General features: G+C 38.2%; 1 protein-coding gene across 1 annotated transcript; it reads right to left on the bottom strand.

Annotated features, from left to right (window-relative positions):
* Positions 1-70: 70 nt before the first annotated feature.
* On the bottom strand, positions 71-23,051 carry MRE11 (MRE11 homolog, double strand break repair nuclease). Its single transcript, XM_040583421.1, has 19 exons — positions 23,035-23,051; positions 22,698-22,830; positions 20,301-20,461; positions 19,550-19,637; positions 18,494-18,635; positions 16,694-16,808; positions 15,455-15,640; positions 14,858-15,029; positions 13,876-13,956; positions 13,205-13,331; positions 11,235-11,338; positions 8,595-8,768; positions 7,374-7,436; positions 6,209-6,425; positions 5,238-5,321; positions 4,206-4,261; positions 3,664-3,731; positions 2,702-2,780; positions 71-1,574 (listed from the first exon to the last, which is right to left on the bottom strand). Exons 1-19 carry the CDS (start codon positions 23,049-23,051, stop codon positions 1,524-1,526), a joined length of 2,118 nt encoding a protein of 705 aa, XP_040439355.1. The 3' UTR covers positions 71-1,523.
* Between the last annotated feature and the right edge of the window lie 1,838 nt (positions 23,052-24,889).

The raw sequence follows: 24,889 nt of genomic DNA, 5'->3' as shown, positions 1-24,889 counted from the left end.
TGCTGACTTCACCCTTACTCCACCATCCCCAGCACCCACCGACAGCAAAGGAAGCGGCTGCACAGGAATATCAGGATTTGGTATGCTTTATCTCGTTTCTGTAAAAGGTATCTGTGAAATGATGCAATTTATAAAGTGATCAGTATTTAGAAAATGGAATAAAGCTATAGAGCTCATGGAGTCAAGTAATGAAAAGAAGTCACCAAAAATAGCCGTGCAATGGCACACTCAAACTTAAATTAGAAAACAGGCATGGTGAAAAAAAGGTTGTAAGAATAATTGAAAAAAAAAAAAATCACGCAGATTCATTTTTTTTAGTGTAATTTGGAAGCATTCAAGAAAAGGAGTAACAGCTTTTTTTCCTTTTTAATTATACAAGCAAGAATGTGCATTTCCCTCTGCCCCAGCTATTTCCCTGGGAACAATATTTTGCTAGCATGGCTTTGCTGAATTTTTGAGCTTTCCTGGGGCAGGTGGATTGGAAGTTATGGGAGCGAGAAGTGACTTTTAAAAAAAATATCCAGTGTGATCTCTGAGAAATAATGATTTTCTGACCATCTTACTCCCCCACCCCCGTACAACTAACAGACATAAAAATCAGAAGTATCTGTTTAGAGTACAGTCTTTCTACACACACCAGCATACATTTTTCCCCTTGAAATGAAGTGTGCCATCTTTATCTTCTATATAAGACGATTTGAGAACTGCTGCCGTTTAACACTGTATACAAAGCTGCTGTGAATAGGACAGCTAACTGAAAAAAAATGTGGTTAACCTTTTTTTTTTTTGTTGTTGGGTTAAACTCACAACAAAAAGGTAGAAACGTCCATTGATACAATTCCTATTAATCCTATATACGTTTCTAAAAATCTTTGTCTAGGATGTCTCCAACGTTAAAAGACAGTCCCCTTTGGCACCTCTTTAATTACACAGCAGACTTCATTCCCATATACTATGACCTTTAATAACAGCGCAATAGTGGGTTTAGTTCTACTAGAGTTGAAAGCATTATAACATTTTCCAGCTTCAATACTGAAAACTGTATTTTTTGGGTAAAGCTATTACTCTTCAGAGTTTTCAACTGTATCCATAGAAAATTGCAAATAAGTACATGTTCTGTTAAGCTGAGCAAGTCAGTGTCCATATCCATACTTGTATACTCTCATAAATTTACTCCTCTTCAAAATTCAATCCCAAGAGATGGAGTTTTCTATAAAATAGATTACTTATTTACATTATCATCCCAGAAAGAAAACAGGGTTTTAAAAGTTTTAGAAAGAACTTGCAGTTTCAGGTAGTACTTCAGAATATTAGACACTCTAATCTAACGTATCAAGCAATGCAACACCCAAATTTCACCTCTGTGAAATATTTTTGGTTTGGTTTTTTTTCAGTGGCACTGAATTTGTTGCAGATCGGAGGCAAGCCATCATTTACAGAGAAATACATAGGGTATGACTTGCAAACTGCTTTGCATTTTCTTCACAAACTTCCACGGTCTCTCCTGTACAGCAAGCCAGAAATTACTTCACTCTTCTTGATGTTGCAGTGCTTTTGAATGGATCAAATTCCTCCTGCAATTTGTAAACAGATGTCCGTTACTAGAACTAGCATGCTTTCTGAGCCGTTAAAAGTAAAGCCACCGTTAGATTAAACTAGAAAGCCTGGTCATGTTTTTCCATGTTTTTTGACAGCCCTGGTTTTGCTGGTTTTGATATGAAAGAAATTATCCATCGATTTAAAAGTCCAGATCACAGATGTGCAGAGAATAGAAACTGAGTTTAAGTCAGTATGTTCAGAACAGCTACTTGAAATGAGGAACAATCTGTATTTCAAGTGTGACCTAGGAAAACATTATCATTACCTGCAGCACATACCTCAGTGAAGTTATATCTGTATACATATCACACATCATAATTTACCGAGATGTGCATGAATCAAAAATACTGTTCCTTTTGCATGTTCAAGAAAACATTTAGTTTTGTATTTCAGGTACCACAAGAAGAGATAGCATAGTGGAGGGAAGGGACAAGAATGTAACACCTTCTCTGAAGTGGTCTGACATTGTTAAGGCTAGGATCCTGACCATACATGACAGTCTGCTAGTCTGTGAAAACTTACTGCACGGTATTTGACAGTATAATGTATATTTTATTCAGTCCAATACTGTGAATAAAGTTCTACTTGTTTAATTATGGAGGAAACCATTTCCCAGCAGTTCAAATATACAGCGCAAGAACAGACATCCTGAACTTGAAGATAGTGTTTTGGATTTTTTAAATGCATTTACATAATTTGCAACAACATTAAAGTGTCCTGGAAAATAGCCATTTTTAAATGTAAAAACCCAAATTTATCCCTTTTTACAAGAATAAAATACATCAACAAACAAAAGGAAATAGCAAAGCACTAGAAGTTCTTATGATTACCTCCTTCCCCTGCCAAAATAACCTGTTCCACACATTTCAGGAATGACAATTAACTGATTAGGAACTGAAAGGAAAAAGGACTGGATATTTTCCCGAGATCCCCTCTAGCCTGATTTTTTATTATTATGTATATATTGTAATTAAAGCTGGTTGCAATAATCCAGCCCTGTTAATGAAAAAAAAAATATTCAATTTTACTCTGAAATGTTTTATTCAAATAGCTGTAAAACAGTAAGCAATAGAAAAGAAAAAAAGACCACTATATACAATACCTCATCTGACTCAAAATCAACTCCTCTAGCTGTTTGGCTTTGTGAACTTCTTTTACTAAATAAAGGTGTACTTGACAACCTTGAAACATAGAAAGAAAAAAAAAAAAAAAGCATCACCATGTTCTCAATTACCAGGCATTCCAATAACTTGCTCTTTTACTTAGATTTGGACCACCAATCCAGGATTAAGAATTAACAGAAATAGCAGTAAGTAGAACGATTCAAATTCTCAAACTAACAAATTAATTGTAAAGCTCTGACCTAGCTTATTTCAGTCAGGAGACCAACATAAGAAGGACATGGACCTGTTGGAGCAAGTCCACAGAAGTCCATGAAGACAATCAGAGGGCTGGAGCACTTCTCCTGTGAAGACAGGCTGAGGGAGCTGGGGTTGTTCAGCCTGGAGAAAAGAAGGCTCCAGGGAGACCTTTCAGTGGCCTTTCAAGACATTAAAGGGGGGATCCTACCCTTGTAAGAAAGATGGGGACAGACTTTTTACCAGACCCTATAGCAACAGGAAAAGGGGTAATGGTTTTAAGCTGAAAGAGGGTGGATTTAGGTTAGGTATTAGGAAGAAACTCTTTACTGTGAGGGCAGTGAGGCACTGGCACAGGTTGCCAGAGAAGTTGTGGCTGCCCCATCCCTGGCAGTGCTCAAGGCCAGGCTGGATGGGGCTGTGAGCAACCTGGTCTAGTGGGAGGTGTCTGTGCCTGTGGCAGAGGGCTGGAACTAGATGATCTTTAGGTCCCTTCCAACCCAAACCATTCTGTGATCCCATGATTTATTGTTACAGAAAGATCAGCCACATTAACAGGTAAAATATTATATAAATTCCTAAGTAGCGTTACGACTTTCTTTAAAGTCTGTTTTTTTTCAGGTAGTGGATCAGATCCCTGGACTCTGCTAATTGCCAATCAGAAATAAGGCAGCAATGGTAGCATTCATGAAGCAAACATACTGACCTTTGATTTACTTTGGAAGAAGGAACAATAGGAATATCTTCTAGATCTGAGTCATCATCTATAATATCCTGAAAAAGTATATAATTTATAAAGCTTTTTCACAGAATTTATTCTTACAGAGACGTAGCACATAATACTAAAGTACTGTAGCACAGAGCCTTTGTTTTTTTTTCCAGGTATATACCTACCTATTTCTACACTTCACAGGGTTCCAAGGCTAGAATTGTACAGCATACAAATACAGCACAAGTTCTGCTCTTCAGATCTTTGCTCTTGCAGAAACCCCCAAAATACTCATGCATATACACTCTGTATCTTAGACTATGGTCACAAATAAACCATGGTCCTTGTTTTTCTCAGACAAACATCACACCAAAAAAGGGTACAAAAGGTCTACATATTAACATGCAGAATCTTACTGCTGGAACTCATAGCTTGGGAACATCTGCTGGTTTTGGCTAACATTTTGACAATATATTTATTTTTCAAATCAAATGGCAGCAAAAGGCAGTGCAATTTCACTCATGCAAGATGCTCCTTACCTCAGAGTAAGATTTAGATGAATTCAAGGAGGGCTCTGGTTTCAAAGACCTAAAGGCTAGAATAAAAGAAATTTAAAAATTTTAAAGTGCTCACACAATAAAATGCAAATGACACTATATCATTCTTTTTATTTAAAATCTGTTTAGCGTGCATTTCTTCTGTAAAACAACCAAGCAAACCCCCCCAAACCCAACCCAAAACCTTTGCTAGAGTCTGACAACCCAGGGATCTAACCCTCTGCACAGCAGCAAGTGCTTCCCACTCTGGCCGATTACTTAGGAGGAAGAGAAAAATATTACTATAATTGATATTCCTGTATGTCTAACAGTTTAGACATGAACATAACTGCTAAAATTGATTTCTCTGTAGTATTTCAGGTCATCTGCTGACCAACCTAAAATTTTGGTAATTTACTGATTAATTTAAAACTCGCTCTACCTTCAGGTATTTTGTGTGGGATTCATGTATAGACTTGCGAGCAGTATTTTTTTCTTTAATACTATCACCTACGCCATTTCCTCAGAGCTTTCCCTGTGTAGCAAGGAAGGGCTACTCACACATGCAGCTTAAATTGCAGGTAGATTTCTCTGCCCTAGTAAAAACTGGCATTCTTAAAACTTGCTACAATACAAGATTAAATGGATTTTCATTAAAGCTTACTAACTTGTGGACATCAGTGAAGTTTAACTTTTTATCCACTGAGGAATGTTCTGCACAAAACAGATGCCATTAAGTCACATTCCTTCAGGAACTGCATACAGTAAGATCTTTCCTATTTTCAGTTCTAGCCAGAAGCCCCTGACACATTTCATTTTAACTCATGACAGCAGGATATCCCTATTCTTTCTCCTCCCCTCTCCATTTTTCTTTCTCTCATCACTGTTAGCTATTCTATTTCATTAGAACCAGAAGAATCTCTCACAGCTGAATTGGACTGATAGAAATAAAGGCAGTAAGGCACTTCATTAAATAAACACCTTCATTACAATCTGAGAGAGCAGATTAGAGTAATGGACAGGTCAAAGGCCTACCATTCAGGATAGACATATTTTTGGCAGGCGCAGTTACAGGCTTGTAGGTTCTGCTGCTAGTAGCTGACTCTTGGCTAGTGTTTCCTGTAGGGATAATAAACAATATGGAAATCAGTCATTTGGGGTTTTTTTCACCATTTAGTCTACTATTACTGAGAGGGAAGTCACTCAAAACCCTACATTCCTCTTTACTCCTTGACTTTTTTCCTTGAATCAAAGCCCTCCTTACACGCAAAAGAACTGCTCTGGGCCAAGTGTTCAAAGCTCCACAGACTCGGCCTCCAAACACTCCCCCGGGCTCTGATGGCATCACAAGTGTTGGAGCACACGCTCACTGAACTAGTTTAAAGGCACTAACCAAATCAGTCCTAAGGTGACTGCCTTTGTTTCAACTCATCCTGCTCTTAGACCTTTGGGCATATTACGGAGACAACTCAAAGCAGTACATTACTGCAAGACCCCATCGGGTTTTTTTATTTTTATATATATATATAATGGAAGTACTGCTACCACCGTAAAGTGCATAATCACACATAACCAAAGAGCTATTTACTTCATTTTGCTAGGAAACACTCCCCATTTTCTCCATCACTAGAGACAATGAAGTCTCTGGTAAATTGCATTAGGAGAGACAATCTTCATCTCCTCTCTGTACTGATCAAATGCATTACCTTTAGCAGTAACCAAGGTTTATCCATGCACTTCATTGCACAGACCTTCCCAACAATGCATGAGTCTGCTATGTTTCCATAGTTGGGAAGCAAGGTATTTTTCTTTTCATCACCCTGTGAAAAAGTCACAACTTAAGCCTCATAAGGCAGTCAACTGTACGCAATATGATACCAAAAATACCTGTGAAGAATTTTTTTTCCAGTAGAGTCCTTAAGCGACAAATTTCCACTTGATGGAAGCATCAGAATCAAGCTGCCTTTTCAAGAACTGCAGTACAAAGAAAGTGAAGTTTTTCTCACCTCTTCCCCTTCGAGATGAACCTCTTGCTGTTAAATTTTGTCCTCTTGCACCTCTTGCCCTTCCTCTTGCCCAACCCCTTCCTCGGCTCAGTGTTGCAGGAAGGCCATTATCTGAATCACTGGTGCCTTTCACTCCCATATCCATGAGTTCTTCATCACTGGAGGTGCTGACAAGGACTGCATCCTCAGACCTGTGGGCTCTAGCCCTGGTCATTGCCTGAAATGGAACAATAAGTGCTACAGGAAAAAGAATCTTAAATGATGGAATGTACCACTGTTAAATCCTATTTGTGATATATACTTCTGAACCATTGAGGCTTAGAATACCCAAATCCACAGCGTTATGGAAGGCAAGGAAGTCTGTCAAAAAGCAGGGACAGTCTTTAGTCTATTTAATTTAAGACATGCACATATAAAGTAGTTAGCTAAGCTCTGATAACAGAATGGAGCTAGTTAATATGATACACCGTCAGTGGAGTTTGGTGAACAGTTCAGGTCACCCTGTGTCAGATATGTACATCTGCTTGGAGGAAGCACCCTCTGGGCTCCATTGACTTCATCTTCACTGATGACAGTGGGTGCCTAGTTTATGTGAAGATATCTCAGATAAGAACTGAATCTCACCCCAGGTGTCCTTTTTCTCAAAATTTCATTCCAGTCCCACATAGCTTGCAAAGACAAAGGAGCATCAAAGCTGTCAGTGGTTGGCAATTCTCTTTGGGAAGACATATGCAACCTAGATACGAATCTCTGGGAGACCCAAGACTACCAATGAGAACAGAATTACCTAAAGATTTACCGATAATAACAATTTGTTCCAGTAGTATCACTCAATACAGCCCATCCACATGTCCACTGGTGACAGGATCACCAATAGTTTAAGCTGACAGACCCCTGAAGATCACCTGCCTGGTCTAACCTCAGTTCAAAGCAAGAACAACTGAATGCTCAGGTCCACAAATTTGCACAAGAAAAGAGATCTCAAAAGCCAAAACAAACAGTAGCTAGGCACATATTACACCAAGGAAGATTTAAAAAAAGACTTATCTTGCCTAGGCAGACAGGCACTTCTTGGCAAGGACAATTTGAAGTACTGCTAAGTGACTTCATATGCAGAAGTCACCATTTAATTTTTCAGCCTATTTTCAAAATTCAAAGGAGTTACCTCATGAACTTCCTCATCCTCTTCGTCAGTATTCTTTTTTCTGCTCTCCCTGAATTTTCGCACCTGATTATATTAAAAAAAAAGTTCCCATCAAAATAATAGTCCATTTCATACAATCAAAACACAGTAAGTGAGAAGTCAAGCTCATGTGAAAGGCAAAAAAAAGAGCACAGAATAACTAAAGAGTTTGTCTAGAGTCTTTTCATGCTGTTCTACAGTTTAAGAATCTCACGTTCTATTAATAACTGGAGCTACATCACTGGGGAGAAAAAAGCTTGGGACATGACGAAAAACAGGAGATACTATGTTCAAGAGACTGAGAGTATATGTAATTTGACAATAAGGGACAGTGAAATATGAATAACTGGAAAACAAGGGGTACAGATGAAGAAGCAAGATAGAAAACAATGGTATTGGGAAGAGACAAATGTTCAATACATGTGTAACTAAGAAAGCTCAACTTGTCAAGTATGTAAAAAGATATGATGGGTGAGAGGGAAAGAAGATAGTAGTCCAAAATACGAACAAAACAAAAAAACCCAAAGTAGCACAGAAAGCCTACAGGTACTGATTGTTTACGGTCTCTTCAAAACCCTTGTGAATGAAAGCAATCAGAAAGAAAGCAGGTAGACACAACCTTCCTCTCCCCACCAGATTATTCTTTATGCAGGGCACAGTTAAGCTACAGAACAACTTGTCATACAATGCTTGAATATGACAACTAAATACCTAGCCTCATGTGGAACCTCAAAAAGTTGTCAGAGAAGTCTATTAAGGCTTACTAGATACACATAATCCAGGTTTGTCTCTGGGAGACCCTGAGCTGCAAGCAGTTAGAAGCTTGTAGAGCACCTGAAGGATTAGTTTCCTTTATGCTTGTCCTGTTCTTGTACTCCTCCCTAAGCCAGTATGAAAGAGCTAAGAAGAGATTATATCTACATCTTTCTCACAGTAGTTCTACATATATTAGTGACATCTTTTCTACGCATGTGAATGCAAATAAAGTGAGAATCAGTACAAGCATACCTTGTATGTGAGAGTCAATACAAGCTTTTAAATTATGTATTTGAAACTTCATCACCATATTTATTAATTCCAGAAAATGACTAGAAGTGAGTTTGCACATGCTACACACATCACACAAATCTATTAAACCAGGTTTGAGAACTGTTTTTATTACTGTCTGTCTTGATCTCTCCTAAGGAATTAACACAGTATTACCTCTTCGTCTATTTTTGATTCCTCTACATCAGCACAACGCTCCTTAAGAAACTTCTGTGTTTTTTCTAATTGAAATTTCACCAACTCTTCTATGGCATCTTTTTCGTCTTTGTCCACAAACTCCTGCACTGCTTCTCCCATTCCTCTTTCAGTTAGAAGTGAAAGCTGTCCTTCCTTTATAATTGGGGAAAACATTTTGTTAAGAAACATTTGTCATCAAAGAAAGTGAGTAATATTCCTCCGGTTTCAGATAACGATTACATTAACTTGGTTCCAAAATCGGTAACATGCATTCAAGATTTCAATCAGATAAAAGCACAGTGATAAGCAAACATGTTACCCATCATAATATAGTTACAACCATCTGGCTACTAGCACGTTACACCTACCTAACCAAGTATTTTCAAGACTCAAAGAAAAAAAGCTTCATAAACAGTAAAGAAACTATAATGCTAGCCATACCTAAAATGTATTGCTAAGAGAAGGTAAACTGTATTCTTTCCTAGTTCCCCTCTCTTATTCAAGCTAAAGTTAAGACCAACTTGCAGAGACATAAAAACGCCATTAAAAACAGGCTCTGAATTATTATGGATTCCAAATTAGTTTTACTGTCAAATTCTAACATTAAAAAAATGGCAGTTACATAACAGGGCAAATTATTACAATGAAGCATCAAGAGCTATTAAACAGAAGTCTTACTCTATTGAAATGCAATTCTATAAATACCAATAGTTCTCATATGTTCACCAAGTGAGATGACATTCATCAAGATATTCTACATTAAGGTATTACTACAGACACTAATTATTAATAGTAGTAGATGCTACTGGTGGTGTTTCGCAGACACTCTCTTCTCTACCCTCCTTCCCAATACAGTAAGAAGAGACATTCTGAGAATGAAACTCCCACATGGGCAGTATTGTTTAAATAGCAGCCTCTTTTGTCTAAATTACAGCACAGACAATTGATTAGTAATAAGCATTATATAAGCTTATCAACTATTTTTGATCCTTCCAGGTGTCCTTTAGGAACTGTTTTGAGGGTTGCATCAGAAACATAAAACCTTTCCTGAAATAATGCTGCACCGAGGAATAAATTTTACAGCGATTATAAAATATGAAGTTTACAAAAAAGTAAGGTAAGGATCTCAAAAGACCGAGTGATTGTAATGACGCAGAACATTGACTTTCAGCAATTAAGCTTTCTCCCAAAGAAAAAAAAAGCAAGCTTGCTAAAAGAGATAAATGGCAGTGACTTTAATTCCCAAGCCTCAGCTTACCAGCAACACCGGAACTGAACAAAGTCTGGTACTTGTTAGGTGGTTTTGATCTAAATTTTTTTGAACATTCAACTATGGCCCTGTGCCACCTCAGGGTCTGAGGGCTCATTTGTTTCCCTAATCAGACAAGATCAGGTGTCTAGCAAAACCTAAACCACAAGCTACCTTAACACAATTTTAAGACCCCTATCATCCTTTTGGGGCACAATATGCTTTGCCCCCCCCCCTCCTTCTTTCATTACCACTGTTAACTAATATATTATCCCCCTACTGCAAGCCTTCCCAGAACACCAACAGACTCTTTCCGGTCTTTACAGAGGTTGAGCTGCTGAAGCAGGCCTCAAATGCAGGGAGCAGTAACTGAGCTGTTTATACGAGAGCATACAAAGTGGGAAGATGGTGTAACAGGGACGTTCTGTAGAATAAGGGAGGAAAAGAGAGTAAAAGCAAAATTTATTCTTTACAGAATAATACAGTGCCCTGTCTTTGACACTGCTACCGCTCCCCGTGGGATTTAGGGTTGGCACATGTTTGACAAGTACCTACTTCTGAACTAGTCACCCTGGGTTCCCTTACCATATTCAGAAGGCAAACAGCCCTTCCAGGGCATGATTTATGCCATCCTAGTACTGACACCTAATGTGTCTAAAGTTAGGCAAGATGATATAATCTGGAATCCTTGCTCTAATGACCTTCTATAAGGCATGTTCTGAAGCAGCTTCTGAAAGTCACGGTTGATCATGTAAGCTCATGCATTTAGGCATCTGACTCGCTGATGAATATTTTTTACCTCTGAGAAGTTACTGCCCTGGTCTTGGGAAAGGGAAATAGATCGGGTTTAATGGAAGGGTAGAGAGAAGGCAAACTACTGGGGGGGCTCTCTTCCTTTTCCCCACTCTGCTTTAAATATAACGTGGAATTGCACTATGTCTGAGGACACCAATGCAAAGTTAATAAGCTATTCCAAGTCAGCTGGTCACTGTAAATGGTACAGCCTCACACTGACCCTACAGTGTATTAAGGTAGCTTCTCACTCACAGCATGCTGCTCCTGTAAGAACATGACACATCATTTAGTACGGGGCAGACACCACAAGTTCAGATGAAGAGTCACCATGATGTTCTCACACCAGCATGTGTTCAGGTACCCTATATAACATATATACAACAGTTACCTATTAACCTAAGACATACACTTCATACAGGAATTCACATACAGTTATATAGAAAATAGATTCACTTCTTGATGAATGTCAAAGTCTTTTAAGGGTACACTACTTGCGTTAAGGAAGAAAAAAAGATTAAAAAACTATATTTCACTAAAAAATATTTTTTTTAATAAAAATCATAAAAGGTAGATACCTTCTCTGCTGTCTGAAAATATTGTTTTACAAGGTCTTCTACCCTCAGTGTCATCTCCTCAGAAGCAGGTCTGCCAACCAGTTTTCCAAAATTCAGATCACTGTCTAGAACAGAAAAGCATGGTGGCACTGTCACCCACATTTGCAGCTTTTAATTATCATCCCACTGACAATAATAAGATGCCTATGTTAACCTTTTTTCCTAACAATTGTGAACCCTTTTACATGTAAAGGTTTTGTTCTAATTGTAGTCTGTTCTCTGGAAACACAGGTAAATATAATAGATGTGATAATTGTACAAGACAATTTCACCTCTAGCAGATACAAAGTGTTCTTCTAACTACCAAATGACTGGAATTATAAATTGAACGCTAAGTCCTGAAGGTTATTACAATTGAAATCTAGAAGATCACAAATGGAAGAAAATCAAAGGACTCAAAGCATAAGGGTTGGGGTTGTTTGTTTTTTTTTTTTTTTACAAGTAATGGTTACTAGAGAAGAAATTTTCCTCCAAAGCACGCCAATTGATTTACAGTAGAAAATGCTAAAAATGCTAAAAAGCTCATTAAAGCTGCACCCCCATTCTTGGGCAGCAAGATAGGAGTGACAGAGGGATGAAAGGGATAATCACCTGAGGTTACCACATACCATGCAAAGTAATATCAATGGACTACAGACTGCTTCCAGACATCCAGATGTTGTTTTGTTAGCCTTGCTATATGCAAGCAGCTATGACAAAAGAAACAACAGTAACTTCTGCACTCATGAAGTCTTTACATCACCTGTACTGAACCACACCATTATGTGCACATGTACTGACAACTCTCCTTTATTAGCTACCTCCCTTGTATTAGGGGACATCTAATAAAGCAATGCGAAGAACCATAGTATTGTTTTTACATCCTCTACTTGAAGCTGAGATGCACATTAACTAGGAAAAGTAAAACACTTTGATGAAACATGGTGACAGATGCGGTAGCTATCTTGTATTCTCAAAATGTTAATGAGATTACACAACTGTTAAAAAAAACAGAGCAAAATAAACCAAGATTAATACAACATAATTAAAAAAAGCCTCACTAAAAGCAGGTTTTATTAATGAAACATGATGTTTTGAACTTTATAAAATTGACAGTGTACGTAAAAACTGTCAATGGAATTTGAGTACTTACAAAGCACTAGGATTAACAGTTCTTTAGCACAGTATGTTCTTGTGCAAGCTGTATCTTCATTAGTGACTATTACAAATCCAGTATTTGGGCAACATCTATTAAACATTTATTAAAAATTCTAGGCACAGTGAGAAATGCTACAATAGTAACAGCTATTATTTGTTTTCCACAATTGCTTGAATAGAGACATACCTGGAACAGACAAGCCAAGAGCACCTCATACACATGATTAATTAGGGCAAACAAAATGCTGTCGTACACTCAGACTTTTTATTTTTTTTTTTTAATACAAACATCTCTCAAACCCATCCCTCTCCATTACTATTTTAGGTATAAACAAATTAATTGCTACTATGCTACTACAACAAAATTAAAAAACAAAAGGAAAAAGCACAACACCCATCTCTTTTCCTGCAGAGTGCCCCAAACCAACCAACTCACTCTGAGAAGCCTCAGGAGTGAAGTGTTTAATGCCTTTCATGGTACTTATTATAGAATCATAAAGTAACTCAGTCTGGTATGGAGCTATATGTATTACCATAAGCAACTTAAGGTTTGAGGCTGAAGAAGGAATTATTTATCAATAACTGTCAGAAGATGCTGTGCTGAACATCAGAATTTTAGACAAACCCAGAAACAGAACAGAAATACCTGTGCAATATGTATATTAAATGCATCTTTACTCCTTCTATAACATATTAAGATGCCCAGCACTTGCAAAGCCTTGGTGTCTGCCAACTAAATGAAGGAAGAATAATGAAAACCAAAGCAAGTCAATGATCCCTTCTTTTATATTTACCTTTTTTCTCTTTTTGCTCACGCCGCCTGAAAAAGTGTATGATGTCTTTTGGGTTAGCCACCCTGTCCATGTACTTCTGGCTAAAACGATGGACACTGAACGGTTCAAAGCCACCCGCATAATCAACCTAAGAGAGGAAAGGAAAAATTTAGATGTGAAACACCCAGAAGTAGAGAAGCCACACAAATCAGGATTAGTTTCTTACCCTTCAAAAGGAAAAATTAAAGTAAAATATAAGTCAACCTAAAATTAATGCTTTACCATACTATGCAGAACAGTTAATGAATAATAATAGCTAATAATAATATTTAAAAAAATAGCTAATAACAGCCCAGATTCATAACTTGTTCTATTTACTAGTCTTCAGGAGAGTCTCCATAAATTAGGTTAGGAACAAACACAGGATAATATGACCCAAGAAAAACTGTAAATAGCCACTTTTGATGCCCTTACTCAGGCCAGAAGTGAAGTACACCTATGACCAATCTTATCCTTTACTGTAGAGTACTGGTTACAAGTAAACAGAATCAGGTATAAAGATTACTTATATTTGCCTGTACACAGTAAGAAATTTTACATATTATGTGTTTATACAAAAAGCATAACTTTGCCTTGAAACTTCTCACAGTAACCTTTCAAAACAAAGCAATCCAAACAAAACCATTTCTCACTCGTAATCTTATGAGAGGCTTCTCTGGCTGGCGTGGATTTCCCAAGCGTTCTCTTTCTGCATTGTCCAGTATCAATTCAACCTGTGAAGCAGAATTCAAAATTCAGTTCCACTTTGTTCTCTTATAGATGCCTGAACCCTTCAGGTATAACTTAAAATACATACAGCTGCAGGGGGCAGAGCTACAATAATAAGTAATTCTAGAATGTGTTCTCATTCCTGAACAGACATATAAACCAGTATCCAGAAAAAAACCACAAGAACAAGTGAGAAAAAAATCACAATGAAAGGCTTATCTTTCAGTTATAGTGCAGTCTGGCAGTATCTACGTCACTGATCTCTCATACTATTTTACTTTATAGCTATCATCCTTTGCTAAATTTCTAGTTCCAGGGAAAAGCAGGAAGAAACTTACACAGATTGAAGAATCAAGAGCAATTAATAAACGTGCCTAGTTACTTCTGCCACTTTGCAGAATCACAGAATGGTCAGGGTTGGAAGGGACCTCTAGCGATCATCTAGTCCAACCCCCTGCTAAAGCAGGGTCATCTAAAGCAGTTGCTCAGAGTCACGTCCAGGCAGGTTTTGAATGTCTCCAGAGAAGGAAGCCCCACAGCCTCTCTGGGCAGCCTGTGCCAGCATACAGCCCAGCTCTCAGGGTTTAGGTGCATGTATTTGTGCTGTTTCCAAAGTGCACACCCAACCAACACCCACTCTTAGGCAGGGGATTTTGTACAACAATGATACAGAGCCCCATAAAGCCAGTTCCAGCCTACTTTAATAAGTTATCCCAGTCAAAGAATCTGGAAGCTAAGGCTGCAGTGAATGTCATGGAATTAGCTTCCTATGGAAACACTGGCTAAGTTCATCTCAAATAACATGGGGCAAGACACAAGATTTCTCATCTTCCAGTCTTAAAACCAGTCACAGATCCTACTCCCTGTCCATACAGTTATCCGTATACTGTTAGCATTACAAGTTACCTTTTCCATGCAGAATGCTTGTATTGCCTGAGTTACTTTAGGATTGTCGGGATTAAAAAGATCTGGATGATCAGCTAGAACAATATCCTCTGTGTGGAAAGTTCGCACTGTCTCTAGAGCAATCTTCTGCATTTTCATTTTTTTCCCTTTAACATGCAGCAAACCAATGTGTCTAGAAGGAGAAAGGTAACTTACTAGAAGAGAGCTATAGCATAAAGATTTGTTTTAGATTAATGTTTACTTTCCAGGGGCAAAAGTTTAAAAGCTATAGGAAGTTCTCAGAACTTCAGTTCTATTGTATTTAGATTTTGCTTGTTCCATACACAAGCACATGTACACAGTTCCTTGTATTCCAACTTACAAGGGTGTAACTCCTCTTAGATGTTCCATTTGCTTCAAATGTTAGGTTTAATCCTAAATAAAGCAAAAGTTATTTTAGGCACTAATTCCATCTAGTTAATTTGTTATGTCTGAAGCTAACCCATGCTATAACACAAATCCTTTCATATTTAGAGGAAATATTTTTCCTTTCTCAACACAACACATGAGAGACATAAGGCAAGGGATAAACAAGAAGAAAAAGAGAAGATCACATACTTCTTCACAGCTTCTCCAGGGGACAGAGATGTCACCACTGAACTTCCTGGCTGAGTAACATAGAAATGTTGCTGTTCATTTTGAGATGGAGCTATTTTGCACTCATGTTCATGACCCCACACAACAAGATCAATAAAGTCAGCTAAAAACTGCTCTGGAATGTAGTTGGTAGCTCCATGTTTGCTCCTGTTAAAGAAAACAGAAAAATAGTTAGAATGTGTACAGTCCTGGGTGGACAAAGAGGGAGTGAAGGAGGTGTGATTTAAAGTGATACAGAAACTCCAGCAAAAAATATCTGATATACATTTCATATCTGGTACTCCTCACATTTCTTCCGTACACAATTGTTTGGTTAAACAAAAAGGCAGCTTACACAGCTCATTCTTTTCTGCTCCCATCCTTTTATACAGATCTCCCTTTTCTTAGTATTTGGCTTGTAAGACTTTAGTTTTTTTTCTGTACAAGTGCTTTCATAGCACCTCATGGCCTTTTTCGGGGTTTGTTTTTTGGTTTTTTGTTTTTGTTTGTTTGTTTTTTTTTAATGGTGGGGTAAAAAGCACTGAATTAGACATGGGACACACCACCTCCCATCCCCTTCCAGAAGACAGAGGAGATGGAGGATGAGTGAGCTCCATCAGCCTACTAGATAGAGATCAGTACACAGGATGATCTCAGCTGTATTTGTTTACTTCTGTCTCACCATTATTTGCACGTAAGGATTGCATTCTTATTCAGGAAAAATTGTACGAAAGGAATTCTGCCTGTTCCTACTACCACTGCTGGGAGAAGTGTGTAGGCAGAAAGAACAGGTTACCTATCCTCTGTTCAAGAGAACCTGCAAAGTATAACAGTGCAAGGGAAGATATGGTACTCGTCAAATTATGGTTCAAACAAGGATAGAAAATACAATACGAAGTTTAATGCTTTCAGTTCTAAGCAGCACACAAGACTAAACTATAGGCATATTATACTACAAACCCTCCGCTGCCCCTAACTATAAAAGCTTAGGAAGCAGTTTCCCAACATCCCTAACTCATTTATTTACACTCTTTTCCTTTATGATTCTTCTGCAAGAAGAGCTGTAAAACAACGCTTTCATTTGGGAAAATCTTAAGAGACCAGCTACTCACAAGAAGCACCAACTAGCATAGCTGGCTTTCTCACCTACCCTTCTCAAGGCAGTTTAATGAAGTAACACAACAGATTTAAAAGTCACTGAAATTCATTCAATACTGTCACCTATTTTGATGGATCACAAACAAGTTAAACCAACTATCTTCATCTTCCCTTGGTCTCAGCATGGTTACTTGTTTATTGACAAACATACGATACAACCTCTCATCCGGAATCGCTCCTAGAATGGATAAAACAAAACATTAAATCATTTTTGTGTGGTAAACCAACTCTTTTATTTTATAGCATTTTTATTAGCAACTCTATTAAAAAGATCACGAAGAATACAACTTTGTGGCCAGATCAGATCTTCATTTTCATGACCTAAGAAGTCCGAGGCATGATTATGAATTTGAACAAATCAAAGTATAAATAGGCTATTTTACTACATAGACTTCTGAAAATCAGACATTTTAACATTAAATCTACCTTTAAACAACTGCTAAAAGGAGTTTCATTAACTACTACATCTGGTTTAAGAACCCTTGCCAGTTTTCTGTGCCAAATAACTGCCTAAGGGCAGAAATAAAAATATTAGAAGAGGTGTTTTGTTTCTTGTTGACAGAGTAAGAAGTATATTTTGTTGTAGGGTGGCATCTAAAAACAGATCGTACTGAATAGAGATGGAGTTCTTAAAAATACTTTGAAGTTCTCTACAAAACAAGAAATAAACCATGAATTCTGCAAAGTCTGTGCTTTCCCACACAGCATGAAAAAGCCTGCAGTACTTCTGAACTGTTTGTCAATGATTATTTCCTTGATGTTTTTAACAAGGAAAAAACCACCCAAATCATCCATATCCAGGGTACACGACGCATTTTAGTAAAACCCCATATGGAGTTGACATATTTTGTATAAGAACAAGTGCTCTCTAAATCAGACAAAGTTAAGAGGGTATATAAATCTGGCACAAGCTCAAAGAAACACCACATGAACATTTTCATGAAGCAACACCCATACTTTTGAAAGTTATTGAATTTCCCATGAATATTTGGGGTATTAAAAGTTCAAATGCTTTTTGAAAACTTTTGTATTGTGGCATTAGAACCTTCACTACTAACCCTTAGAACATCTAGTGAGCATTTAAAGTATCTCATTAAACACATGAAATCACAGCCAACTAGGACTTAACTTATAGCTATAAAGGTTGCTTGGAAATAGGTGTTTAAGTACTCATGACTGGACGTAAAATAAGGGGGAAAAATTAAGATCTTAATAGTTAACTTCTCCAGATGAAAACAGTCAAACATAACCATTCTAAGTAAGAAGTGAGGGTAGAGGAGAAAATAGAAAGGGGCAAAATGAAGTTGAAAACCTACCATAGAATACCTTTAAATTATGAAGCTCTTTGTAAGCTTCTTTAAAGAAACTGAGGTTACCTGTGACAGATGTTACTTATGAACCACTTCAGGTACGTCAGACATTAGCTTTCTGCTCCGACAGTTTGTTTTTAAATATAACCAAAATGTCAAGTGAACATACAATGTTTTAAGTTTTACCTGAACAGGAGGAAGTAAACTTAATACACAACAGTGAGAATTTAAGAGTGTCATTGCCCTGATTCAATACAGAGGTACTATCTATGGCTGACTTAAGCAGGGTTCATTTAAGGCCAACAGAAGTATGGAAATGAAGTTACCGAAGCTTTTATTTTAAAATTTAAAAAAGCAAACAAAAGAACTCCGGTCAGCCAGTGACAACAACAGGAGGAGAAACCTGACACTGTGACAGAATGATACACTTTGATTGAGCATTACTTAGGCTTTCATGTTTGTTGCAGCTCTGTTTGTTCCAACTTAATTTAGACCTATTGAGCTTCAGTAATACATGAACAGCGTAGCCACAGTCTGGCAACCTAATACTTACCCAAGCCATACAGAGCAATTTTTGTTCTACCCTTACGCAATAAAATGGGACTAATATCTATTTTCTCCACAGAAGTTGAACGTCCAAAGTGATTCAACAATCCTGCACAGCTTAAAATATCCAACGCACATAGCCCATCTGCCTGCAGAAAATATTAAGAAACAAATATAAAAAATTTTAAATGAACATTTAATCTTTAAAGTATAAGTGAAACAGACTCAAAAGGGACAAGTAACTTCTGTGGTTGAAAAACCCCACCACACATATTAGTTTCGTTTTTCAGTACTCATGGGTATTGAAGAAAATCCCTTTTCCTTACAAGTTTTGTTTCATTTGAACAACATGAAATAAAATATTACATCATTCATAAAAACAAAAACAAAACAAAAAACCCAAACAGTCGAAGTCTAAATTACTATAGAAAATTATCTGGTTAAGCTAACTACTTCACAGTGGGTCCAAAGTTAAACTTCTGTTGTTAAAACACTCATCTCCATGATACACTGCTATTTGAGATAAAATGCAACATTTTTAATTCAACACACACACTTTGCTGCTTTCTAAAAGTAATTTTCCAACTTACTTTTAGTAGCTGATTTTTAAACTAGCATTTCATCATTATTAGATTATATTCTTTGAAAATGTAAGATTCATATCAATTGCATATGCACAAGTCCAAATATCAAAATTCCCCTTCTTTAAGAAAAAGGCTTTCAGTCTCAACAGATAGGATTTGTATTAGAAGTTTTCTGAAGGGCTGCCATTTCTTGGTATGAAAAGTGATTCTGTTCTCAATGAGAGAAATCTACATAAATTCAGAATTTAAACATAGTTAATATGGATCCCTTAACTTCTTTCCTCCCTCTTTTTTAATGTCATGCTTAACCTGTCACTAACTAATAGAATTCCTAAAGATACACAAAATATTTACGTGAAGAGTGGAGCAACTGACTAAAACTAGCCTGTTCTTCAAGAACGGTATTTCTATACAAATCTCTTTCTATAATACTATTTTTGTAATTTAACAGCACAGTACACAATTATGATCATATTTACCCCTGTGGGATCATCATGATTGCCATGAATACTAAAAATTGGCATAGAAATGTTGAAATTCCCATCCTGATAATTCACCCATGGAAACCTGAACAAGAAGAGGAAAAAAAAAGTAATTTTTTTTTTAATTACATTTTTTAAAAGTTAAAAGTTAATCTGCAAAGTTGTGGAAAATTCTCAATATTCTCTTCAAATTAATGTCATCAAAAATATATTATGACAGCAGCACAAATGAGTACTATGTGGCTATGGATAAACTTAAGCTACACAATGTAAGAGGATTCTTATTCATGGACTGGAACAGCACTTCCCACTGTGAACAGGCTAGTAAAAAGATCCTGTTTTTTAGGGCAAGCCCAAACAGAATCGCACAACTTGTTGTGAGGTATGTGCAAGAGGAGCAGACTGAGCTGTGCAACCTTTGTTTGCACACAAAGAACTCTGCCAATTTTACCACAGCAATTCAATTACATTGGTTTATTTGCATTGTACTTGCAGGATAGAAACTATAGATTACATAAATGTATCAACTGTCACAACACATCCAGAAGTTTCTTAAAAAATTCTGTGCATTCCATTATAGACTTAGATTACAAAAGATGACAAGTGAAGTCATCCTGTAAACTGTACCACACAAACAGGCCTGAACTTCAAGGTTCCAGTCATGGAGGATAGAAATCACAAAAATCACAATTCATTCACTCAATGTGCAAACCAAACCTTATACCGTAATTTATAGGAACATACTTACTTGCTATAATGAAAATTAACTGCCTGATCACTCAAAATTTCAAACTGAACAGGACGATCACCCATGCAGTATTTTCTTAGTGACTCCAAACAAGAGTGTACTGTTTTTCTGGAAGGTTTGTTGTCATGAAAAAGGTCCCCACCTAATAAAACAAAGTCCACCTGTACATAACAAAAAGTTGCATTATATTAATACAACATTCTGTATTACCTTGAAAGACTTCTAAACAAATTGCTTAAATTATTTCTTCTAAGGAGTTCCATGTATCTCCTCATATCTGGACTGCTAGGTAAAACAAGCTGGTAGTTGTCAACACAGTATTTAACTTCCTCATGAAATAAACATTAAAACAAAATCAAACCAAAAAAGACCCATTTCTGAAGAGCTATAGGAAAAAATAACCGAAACAATTGAAAAAAAAACCAACAAAAATTCCAGTGAAGTGTTTTAATAAGGGTCTCCAGATTGGCTCCTGAACATTTTCTTTGAAAGGCATGAAGAGATACATTACCTTTTCATTGCTGTGATGGCAAGTGGGAAGAAAGCAGTAGCTATCACCACATTACTTTGAAAAGTGTCCTGGTTTCAAATGAGATAGAGTTAATTTTCTTCCCAGTAGCTGGTGCAGTGCTGTGTTTTGGATTTGGTATGAGAATAACATTGATACCACACTGATGGTTTTGGTTGTTGCTGGGTGACGTTTATACTAAGTCAAGGACTTTTCAGCTTCTCAGACCCTAGCAGCAAGAGGGCTGGGGGAAAATTGGGAGGAGACGCAGCCAGGACAGGTGACCCAAACTAGCTAAAGAGGCATTCCATACAACAGAACACCATCCTGAGTATATAAGCTGGGGGAAGTTGGATCACAGCTCAGGGACTGGCTGGGCATTGGTCAGCAGGTCGTAAGCAATTGTACTGTACATCACTTCTTTTTTTTCTTCCCTTTGGAATTTATTCGTCCCCTCCCTCCCTTTCATTGCAATTGTTATTATTATTTTATTAATAATTAAAATAACTCAACCCTTGAGTTTTACTTTTTTCCCCAATTCTCCTCCCCATCCCTCTGGGGTGGGGCTGAGGGGGGAGCCGGGCAGGGTAGAATGAGCAGCTTTGTGGTACTTAAGTTTCCAGCTGAGGTTAAAACACGACAAGAATGTACTAGCTGAGTTTCCATATATATTAAGCTTTTGAAAAAGCATTAGGGGGGGGGAAAAAAAAAGTCTTCATCAAAATTACAAATAATTTCACTAAGAAACTTTCAATCCTTAAAAACAGATTTATAGAATAGAATCATATTATAGAATCCTAGAATCATTTAGGTTGGAAAAGGATAGAGTAGAACACTGCTTGTGGTCCGGGTCCCTTAACCAGTCATCCCAAGGCCCAAAAGCCTCCCAACTGCCCTCAGACTTCATGTTGCACCTTCATTGCTGCCTGCCTGAGAGATCAGCAACGGGTACTAATCTGAGGGCTGCACCCGGGTGGGAAGGTTTCTCTTCACATCTTTAACCGGGGCCCCAGGGAGGCCACAGCCTTCCCTAAGAAGTGGGCTCGGTCTGTGCACTGGGCCTTCCGGTCCCATCAGAAGGGAGCCTGCTGACAAGGACCCGTCTGTTGTTCTTTATGAAGCAGTTCTGACGCAGGGTGTAGGCTGACTTAACCTCAGCGACACCTCTGTGTTAGAGGAACCATCGTCCCCGTTATTGTTCGGTTCCACCTGCAGAGCCTCACGCCCATCACGCGAGGGCACCTGGGCAGGTGGGCGGCCACAGAGGGGACATGTCTGATGCGCCAGGCAGGGACTTGTCAGCATTGCCCCCTGTGTGCTCAGCCAGGCAGAGAGAGGATGGGGAATCCTCTGTACCACGCGTCCTGCCTGCCTGGACCCGCACAGGTCACACTAGCTGCTCTTGCATGAGCTGCAGGCTCCTAGCAGCACTCTCTGCTCCCCTGGCGTGGGAATCCCACTGCACACCACACTGGAGCACTCCACTGTCAATCCTGTCGGCACCGGAGCTGCTCATCTCAGCAACTCAACACTTCCTAACTCTTTTTTCTACTTTCCAAGTTGCCTAAAGACTTTGTATCATTACCCTTGCTCTCCATAATCACCTTCTCTTACCGCAGGGACACATCCTCTCCAAATACTACTGGAACTAGTGTAGGCAATCTAAAAACACCATTAGTCCAACCAGTGTCATAATTTAAGAAAAACGCTCTCAGAAAGGAATAGGCGTTCCTTTTACTAAACAGAAACATTACTGTTGGAATAAATAGTTTAGTAATATCAAATTAAATGACTAAAGATTGAACCAGGACTAAGCTTTATAGCTTCTGGCAGGTTGGAATGTACTTTGCATGGTCTCACTCCTTCACTTTCCAAAAAGCAGTACTTACTTCATTCTTCTGAGCATGCTCCAGAATTTCATTAAAAGTTACGAATGTGTCATTTCCACGCACTGGATCCTTCTCCAAATAGCCAAGATGAATATCAGTAGCAATAAGTATTTTAAAGGTATTTTCATCATCCCTGAATAAAACAGGAAAACGTGTGTTGAGGGAAATATACTTAAGGATTTCAACACCAGCTTTCTTAAGGTAACCTTTTCTGTCCGAAGTCATTAAACACACAGGAGATTTGTTAATAAAACTCTACTAAAATATCATTCCTGTTAATATTCTCAAAGCATTTCAAATTTTAGCCACACCATACCAAATATGAGCCAAAGCCTACCTCAGAGTTTGCAACATAAATTTAAAAAAATAAAGAATCCTTTGTATGTCCTCTGCCTTTAAAAATTCACGTACCCGATTTTTCTCTTGTACAAGCACACGGAGTATTCAAAGAATCCTGATCTCCCTCCCCATTTCCTGTTAAGATCTGTGAGGAAAGAACAGCTGTAAAACAAGCAGTTTATTCCAAATTTATTTAGGGTGCTAAAATTTATAGGCTGTATTGGTTTTCCTTTGGGAATTTAGATACACCTTCATTCCCAGGGACTGCTGCCTAGAGACAAGTGGTGCTCTCCTTACTAGCTATATATACTGCCTGTTTTTCCAACAGCAACAGCCCAGGTATCATGAGAGAAGGGGGGTGACAGAAAAGATACAGACAGGAGAAAAACTGAGAGCAATCTGGCTTCAGCTTCTCTACTCACCAAACAGTTTCCATTCACACACCTGCCTCGGTGTAAGGATCTGGGGAGGAAATGAGGTGGTAAATATACTAACTGGGAGATGGAGAAGGTACAGGCTGTGGGAAATGGGCCCAAAAGAAGAGGTGTTTTCTAGAGAGGAGATGAGCCTACTGTGTTTAAGTGCCAGAAGGAAAGGCATCAGCAAAAGGAAAAGCAGCAGCATAGGCAAGGGGGGGAATGAAAGGAGAGAGATACAGAACAGAAGGTTGGGAATTCCTGAAGGGAACTGGGAAGAAGAGGAGAGAGAGGAGGAACACAGTTCAGCAATGCAGAGATAGAAACTGTAAGAAATGAAGGGAAAAGATGTAGAAAAATAAATAGAAGAGAGAGGGGAAAAAAATCCATGCATAAGTTAATGCATTTGATTTTGCTTCTCCCTTTTACTGTCTTCCCCTAGAAAGTGATTAGTGATTTGGGGGGTTCACTGTGTGCTATCTCATCCATCCTTAGAACGGATCTTGTTTTCTACAGATTGCTGAACTTCAGTGCTGTGAAGACCTGAGCCTGTTGTGATGTGTCAAATCATACACTATTTCTTCGTTTGTTGTTGTTTTTATTCATATCCTCATGCCACTTTTTAATCTGATGTTGTAGTAGCCAACTCTGATCCATATTTCAGCCAGTGATGAAGATGTCATAATCCAAAGATTACAAAATGTTCTTGCTGACAAAAATGTACTACTGTGAAACTTCACATTTTCATAGGCTTCTTTGTTGCAAAGTGATTCTAAGTTCTGGCAGAAGATTGTAATGTAATGAAGAGATGCCTTTAAGTGCCTTAGGCCGAGTCCTTTCATTGAACTGAGCAGTTCAGAAGCCAGGAGTTTGTGGTTTGATATCTAGCCTGATTTAATAAAAGTTTAACATAAATAAACCTCTCTCTGTATGTCTCTACATATGTTAGAGTTACTAAGAACCACAGAGGCAGCATGGACCTGAAACGGAACCCGTCATTTAACTCTCACCCTTAACCATTATTACGGTGAGGTAATACCAAGTGATCGTTACTTTGTTTTTGTATTATCATACCACTTAGAAGGATCCACATTTTTTTCCTAGGTGCAGTATATAACCAGAACAAAAGATAGCTTTCCAAGGGTCATTGGTGGTTGGAAGAGGTACCAGAGACAGGAGTGACATTTGCAGCTGCAGCACAGCTCCAGTGCTCTGGTAGCAGATGAGAGGCTGGAAGCTCCCTCCAGCAAAGCATCTGAGCTCGCTGAGCCTGAACCATGCAGGGGGAAGTGGAAAAGTGAGAATAGCTGGGAGACTCCCTGCTGTGGAGATGGAAGCTCCCATTTGCTTCCCCAACGTGCTGTCTGGGAAAGGTTTGTTGGGAGGCTGAGATCTGGGGACAACGTGGAGAGCGTGCTGAGTCTTGTCTGGGCCTTT

The sequence above is a fragment of the Falco naumanni genome, chromosome 2 (genome assembly GCF_017639655.2).
Source record: "Falco naumanni isolate bFalNau1 chromosome 2, bFalNau1.pat, whole genome shotgun sequence".
Lineage (NCBI taxonomy): Eukaryota > Metazoa > Chordata > Aves > Falconiformes > Falconidae > Falco > Falco naumanni.
The sequence above is the reverse complement of the archived record's forward strand: the minus strand, read 5'-3'. Positions and strand labels throughout refer to the sequence as shown.